The sequence below is a fragment of the Vigna radiata genome, chromosome 7 (assembly GCF_000741045.1).
Source record: "Vigna radiata var. radiata cultivar VC1973A chromosome 7, Vradiata_ver6, whole genome shotgun sequence".
In the NCBI taxonomy this organism is placed as follows: Eukaryota; Viridiplantae; Streptophyta; class Magnoliopsida; order Fabales; family Fabaceae; genus Vigna; species Vigna radiata.
The window spans coordinates 18,264,813-18,271,670 of record NC_028357.1 but is presented as its reverse complement, the minus strand read 5'-3'; the positions used below and the strand labels follow the sequence as shown (position 1 = coordinate 18,271,670).

Sequence of the window (6,858 nt, the reverse complement as noted above, 5' to 3'; positions counted from 1 at the left end):
TCTCTTTATATAGGGCTTGATTGGGCTTGGACTCTGAATATTCAGTTGATAGAATCTTTTATCTTATATCTTCCAAATAACTAAAAGATTTAGATAATTATAACATTATTTGGAAGATATTTTCTGTTGGTATTCCCAAATTAAATTAATTCAACAACTGAATTTATCTTTTAGCTTTTCTGACTTTCCAAAATTGCACAAATACTCTGAAATTCCTCTATCTGCGTTTTAGCCCCTTCCTTTCTTTTAGAATTTGCAGAAAAACCCCTTAGTTGACCAGTCTTGACCAGATTGGAACTCCAATGCGGCAGCGCCACGTGTCCGCCCCCTTNTCACCCAAAATTAGGGTTCAGATTGGGGGTAAAGGGATTTGGCAGCTTCATTCTGCCTTTACCTGCGCCGCGAGAATGGTTGCTTCTGGTTTCCCAATTTTTTTTTGCTTGCAGGTCTGGTTTTGATGCAGGTGGTGGATGCGTCTTCGTGGATGTTGATTTCACGATGTTGATGATGGTTGCAGCAACAAGGTGACGGTGGTGATGAACGACGCATTCTTGGTTATGGCCATGGAATCTCGCGACGGCGTGGTGGATCTGCTGGTTGTCTTTGTGTTTCTGGTTCGCAGGTTGCGATTTGCTGGATCTGCAGGTGCGTCGAGACGGCTTTGCAACGTTGGTGGTAGTCTGCGGTGTGGTGGATGATGGTCTGATGATAAAGGATGGTGAGTGTTGAAGGATGTTGTCGTGCGTGGAGATGGTGGTGGCCGGTGATTGGCCGCGATTGAAGGTTGAACGACGGCATGGTGATGGCGAGAGACTGGCGGATCTGGTGCAGCAGCGAATCTGGTGCGGCGGCGAATCTGGTGCGGCGGCTAGGGTTTCTGAATTGGGCATTAGGGTTTCTGGGAAGATGATGATGATGTGGCAAGAGGGGTTAGGTGGCACGTTCTGAGTGGTCTATTTGGTATGCAGTGGGATCAGTGACGTGGCATCATCTGATGTAATCTGATTTAATTAGTGATAGGAGGGGTGTGTATAAGAAATTAGGGGTTACAGTCGAGAAAAAGATTAGTGTTTGGGCTTGGTTGTTGGTCTGTGTCAGAAATAGAAGTGTATGTAGGGATTTTAGGAGGTGTAAGAGCAAAGATTGCCTATTTGGCCCATCTGGACATTATTTATCAAACAAAATATGATTTTGGGCTTTAAATTGCAATTTGGACCAATAAAACTCTAACTTCAGCTGCACAAATAAATATTAGAACATCCAAGAATAATTTATGCAATTAAAATCACTTTTTAAGCCTCTTTAATTCCAAAACCCAACAATTTAACTTCACATAGATTCACTTTAAATCAACCATTTAAGTACAAATATCTCATCAAAAATTTGAATTTTAAAACATAAATGTGGGCATAAATATGCATTCATCAAGTTACTACAATGTCAAAGGCAACAATATCCCTCTTTATTTGAAGAAACAGTGGAGGACATTGAACAACACGAGTAACAACCATCTCCATCAGAAAGTCATGATGAAACGAGTTATGCAAAATCGCATCTCCTTTAATGAATACATGAAAGCAAGATGTAAAAGGATGGAGATAAAATTGAGGTGCATAATGAGCCAAAAATAATTTTATATTAAGAAAAAGACAATAAAAATGAAAATATAGAAAAAATTGTAACTAATTTAATTAATGTAATAGAATGTTTTATAATATATTTAGAAAATAATTTTGAAATTAATCTTTTGAAAATGATTTAAAATTTAAAAAATTATTTAAAAAAATAGAATTATAATAAACTTTATTTTTTAAATGAAAATTTCTTTTAAAATTTTAATAGATAAAAATTACAATTTAAAATGAAATTTTATTTAAATTAATAATAACATAAATAATAAAATTGAAATTAATTTAATATATTTAATTTATTATTTCATTATAACATAAATATAAATTTTAATAAATCGTTAAAATAATAATAATAATACGTTATATTAAAAATCATTTATTGTTATAATAAAATATTGTTATATTTATTTCTTTCAAAGGACTGATTTATAAAGAAAAGCTGAAACAAATAAACGAAGAGAAAAAATAGAAATCCAATGAAGAAAAATATATTAAAAAGTGGAAAATGAAGTAAAATATTTTGTAATCACTTTTTTCGTATAATTGTGAAAATTTACGAAGAAACAAGATTTCTCAATTATTACAAATTTTGTAATCGATAATTGATTATGTGTTACATAATCGACTATATTATTTTCGTGTAATTAAAACTAATCTATGATATTATTAATAATGTTTTTAAAGCACGTCATATTATTTAAATCATTCTTAAAATTTTAAAAACTTATGTGATTTTTCATTTTTTTAGTAAAAATATACATATATTTATTTTCCCTATAAAGTTAGAAAAATGAAAATAGAAAATAAATATGAAAAAGACGAAAATCAATTCTTAATATAAACTTTCTTTAATGTGATAGAGTATTTATGAGAAAAAATTGAAAATAATTGATTATATTTTAATAAAATTAATTATTTTTTATATATTTATATTTAAATAAATAAATTAGAATATTAATTAATTAATACAATAATATTAGTTAATTTCAGATTTGATACTTTAATATTTTTTATTTTAAAATGTAATTTTCTTTTATTAACTTTCTTATATTTTAGAAATTTACGATAAACTATTTTCAAAAATTATTTTTTAAATATATTAATATATAGATAAATTTATTTTATCACATTATCAATCAAAATTTATTATAATTCTTTTTATATTCTTAAGTTTTTTCTCAATTCCAATAATTTTATTTTATTATATTTTCATTCTTTAATACGAGCATATCTCGACATCCGAGCAAAGTATTAAGGACCTGTGCTTCTCAGGTTTTGTCGTTTTGTCGTATTGTCTTAGAATCAAATTTGAGGTTTAAATTTTGAAACAGAAACAGTACCCACCAATATGTTTTCGAATATCAAAACTAGTTTTAAACTTTGGATACCATCTTTAGATTTTTAAATATTTATATTCAATCATATTTGAACTTGAATGTAAAAATACTTTAAGAATTGTTTAAATTATCAAATTATAATATTGTATCATATCGAATAAATTATTTACAAGCTTTAATTCATTTCTAATTTTTCTTAATATAAACAATTATATTTTGTTTTACTATATTCGTCTGTCTTTTATTTTTATCCAGTGAGTTTTGGCATCTCAATGAATCACGTGAACAGTGAAGGTAACTAAAACACACGAGAACGGTCTAGAGTTTTTATTTGATGATATTTTATTGTAGATTTAATAAATATTTTTAATTTAAAATTATCTATATAGGTAGATTCGAATGATTTCAAAGAAAGAAAATTATAATGTCCAAACCCAATGTCTCCATCAGTAGACACGTGTAAGAGAAACACCAATAGTTGTTCAGTTCCAGACTCTTCTAATTGGATTCTCAGTTAAAAAAGGTTGACACATTCAATGTGACCGACAAAATACCACAAAATAAGTTATTTTATAGCCATATATACAGGACTATGTCTTATGTCTTCCTTTGTTCCTACTCTTTTGGTTGATCAAGACCAACGTGTATAATCTTCACAATCTCAACCCTACACATATTTCGTAATGAATTTGATTATTTGTTCTTTTTATACATTGCTACCTGTGTAAATACAGTAAAATAATAAAATAAAAGAAAAAGCGTAAAGGAAAAGGAAGCAGTACTTTCTCCACCCACGTCGGCCTCATAATTACATCATTGCATACGTGTAGCACTATATCTCTGGGCATGGGTGCCTTTAATTAAACCCATGCTGCTTCACATTCTTCACAATTCTTGAGTCAAACACATTCAGATGGCTGCAACACCAGGACTGGAGCATTCTAGGAAGGCTTTTGGATGGGCTGCTAGAGACAAGTCTGGGGTTCTCTCCCCCTTCGACTTCACAAGAAGGTATTCATTCCAAGCTCTCCAATTCCTCAACTTTAGAAGTAGTTCATGCTTCTGATGTTTAATGTTTTCTAATGGTGCAGGGAAACAGGAGAGAAAGATGTGGCAATCAAAGTGCTATTCTGTGGTATATGCCACACTGATCTTCATGTTATTAAGAGTGAATGGGGTCAGTCTACTTATCCACTGATACCCGGGTAAGCCTCTTTTTTTGATGTATATGTTTGAAACACAAGATACTGTCTTAACTTTTACCTTCGATTTCTGAAACAATAAAGAGTTCTGGAAATTTGTTGATATAATCAATTTCTAGTATGACTTTTAAAATATGAAATAAAATGACTAAGCTTTAACTCAAATTTTGAGGGTGCACACAGAAAGAAGAAACAAGATATTTTTAAGTCACTGCAAGATAATCATGCAAAGTAAGTTATATAAATATATGACACCTAAGACAATAGATCAGCTGTTTAGATGAAGACGTAGACCTGCTAAACGGTAAGTTGGAAAATAAAGAGAGTGTGAGGTACCACCATATGCAGACACCTTCCATGCAGACAATTTATTTGATAAATTGTTAGCTACCTTTTCAATGAAAGATGTTATTTATTGTTTATCATTGACAAGTTATTAGTGTTAATGATAGATTGAATTCTAATTTAATCACCAAAACGTAGGCACGAGATTGCCGGTGAAGTGATAGAGGTTGGAAGCAAGGTACAGAAGTACAAGGTGGGAGATAGGGTGGGTGTGGGGTGCATGGTTAATTCCTGTAGGTCGTGCAAAAGCTGCGATGAGGATCTTGAGAATTACTGTTCAAAAACGATTCAGACATATGGAGCGAAGGATATTGATGGGAGCTTCACACAAGGAGGCTACTCTGATCTGGTGGTTGTAGATGAACACTTTGTGATCAGCATTCCTGATAACCTACCTCTTGAGGCTGCTGGTCCTCTCTTATGTGCTGGGATCACAGTTTATAGCCCTCTCCGATATTTTGGAATTGACAAACCAGGCCTGCATTTGGGTGTGGTTGGTCTTGGTGGCCTTGGTCATATGGCTGTTAAGTTTGCCAAAGCTTTTGGGGCTAAGGTCACTGTAATCAGCACATCTCCAAACAAAAAGAAGGAAGCTATTGAGCATCTCGGAGCTGATTCATTTTTGGTCAGTCGTAATCAAGAGGAGTTGGAGGTACTTCAACTTTCCCTTTCTTACCCTTTCTACAATTATTTTATGAAAGTATTATGTTGTAAAATCAGCTTTGTATTATTTTTAGTTTTTTAATACGGTTTATAGGGAGGAAAAGTTAACGTTAAACTTCTAATTGACATTTTTTTCTGTTCAGGCTGCAAAGGGTACCCTGGATGGTATAATAGATACAGTGTCTGCAGTTCACTCTCTGGTCCCTCTGGTTGATTTGTTGAAGACTGGTGGGAAACATGTCATTGTTGGTCTACCTGATAAGCCTTTGGAGTTACCTATCTTTCCTTTACTAGGTGTGCATGCACATGAGAAATGATTACACTTGTATAAGCTGTATAAATTAGATGTAAAATTAACTTGTATATAGCTATGAAAAAATATATTTTATTTTTCTTAAAGACTTACAATTGTGTTTGGTTTGCAGCGAGAAAGAGTGTAGCTGCCAGTAACATTGGAGGAATAAAGGAGACTCAAGAGATGATTAATTATTGTGCTAAACACGATATACAGCCTGACATTGAGATTATTCCTGTTGATTATGTAAACACGGCAATGCAGCGTCTCGTCAAAGCAGATGTCAAATATCGATTTGTTATTGACATTGGGAACACACTGAAGCGCAGCTCTTAAACTTTCATAGTCTATGTTGCAGAAGAGGAATAATGTGGAGGAGGATATGGTTATTACTTTAAATACGAAATTTGTCCATGTTGTCGAGGGAATGTGTTGTTTGATTGGAAGTTTTCCTGTGTGCTTTTGGAGGCAGTGAGATGTAGTTGCTATCTTTAATATTATGTGATTAATAAACATCTCTTTTTACTAATATTATGGATTAATATTTATCTTCTTTATACTGCCAAGGAAAAAATGTGACAAATTTTCTTTTACTAATTTTTTTATAAACGGCCTAGGAAACTAATATAAGCGTGCATTAAAAGTTAAAAATATTGTTAGCTTTTCCTTTTTTTATTTTTTTCTCTTTATATCAATTAATCTACTATATTATTTTCTTACTTAGAAACCAAATTGGATTTGTTTCTAGTGGCGAACCAATGAGGTTACTCCTTATTTCTTCTTCTAAACTATTAAGAAAAACATTTCTAGTATTATTGAATTGATGAAGATATCTACCTAACGTGACTGTTCAATTAATTATTATATTAGATTTTGAAATTAATTAATGTTAATTTTTAACTAATTTATAGTGTGTTCACTATTAACAAAGTACATTTTCAATTAAAAACAAAACTATTTAACAAAAGAATATTTTCAATTAAATACTATTATGTCTAATCTTATATATTTCTTTATCTTTTATATCAAGTAAAAAATTAATTAATCAAAATACAATTTTGATTAAAGTTTAAATCCTTTAGTTGTTCATATTTATGAGAGGTTTTTCCATTTTGATTCCCTTCTTTTAAAGTTCCCCAATTGAGTCCTTATAAGGGTTAATTTGAAGCAATTGAGCCCCTGCCGTTAAATTTAGTTAAGAGAGTTAAGTTTGTGCACAGGTGGGAGGATGACGTGGCCAATTTTTGCCACATCAGTGCTACTACGTCAGAGTCATCTTTTCCAATAGCACAAACCCTAGCGTCGCCGCCATAAAGCCACTGCAAAGCCTTCAGTCTCGCCGTCACCACCTTGCTACGCTGCAACCGTGAAGCCACCGTGAGAAC

The 6,858-nt window shown here is 31.9% G+C and overlaps 1 protein-coding gene across 1 annotated transcript; it reads left to right on the top strand.

The window, feature by feature from the left end:
* The first annotated feature begins 3,822 nt into the window (after positions 1 to 3,822).
* Positions 3,823 to 6,002, top strand: LOC106769396 (probable mannitol dehydrogenase). The gene is made up of 5 exons (XM_014655003.2): positions 3,823 to 3,979; positions 4,060 to 4,173; positions 4,654 to 5,167; positions 5,322 to 5,472; positions 5,604 to 6,002. Exons 1-5 carry the CDS (start codon positions 3,882 to 3,884, stop codon positions 5,807 to 5,809), a joined length of 1,083 nt encoding a protein of 360 aa, XP_014510489.1. The 5' UTR covers positions 3,823 to 3,881; the 3' UTR covers positions 5,810 to 6,002.
* Positions 6,003 to 6,858: the final 856 nt, after the last annotated feature.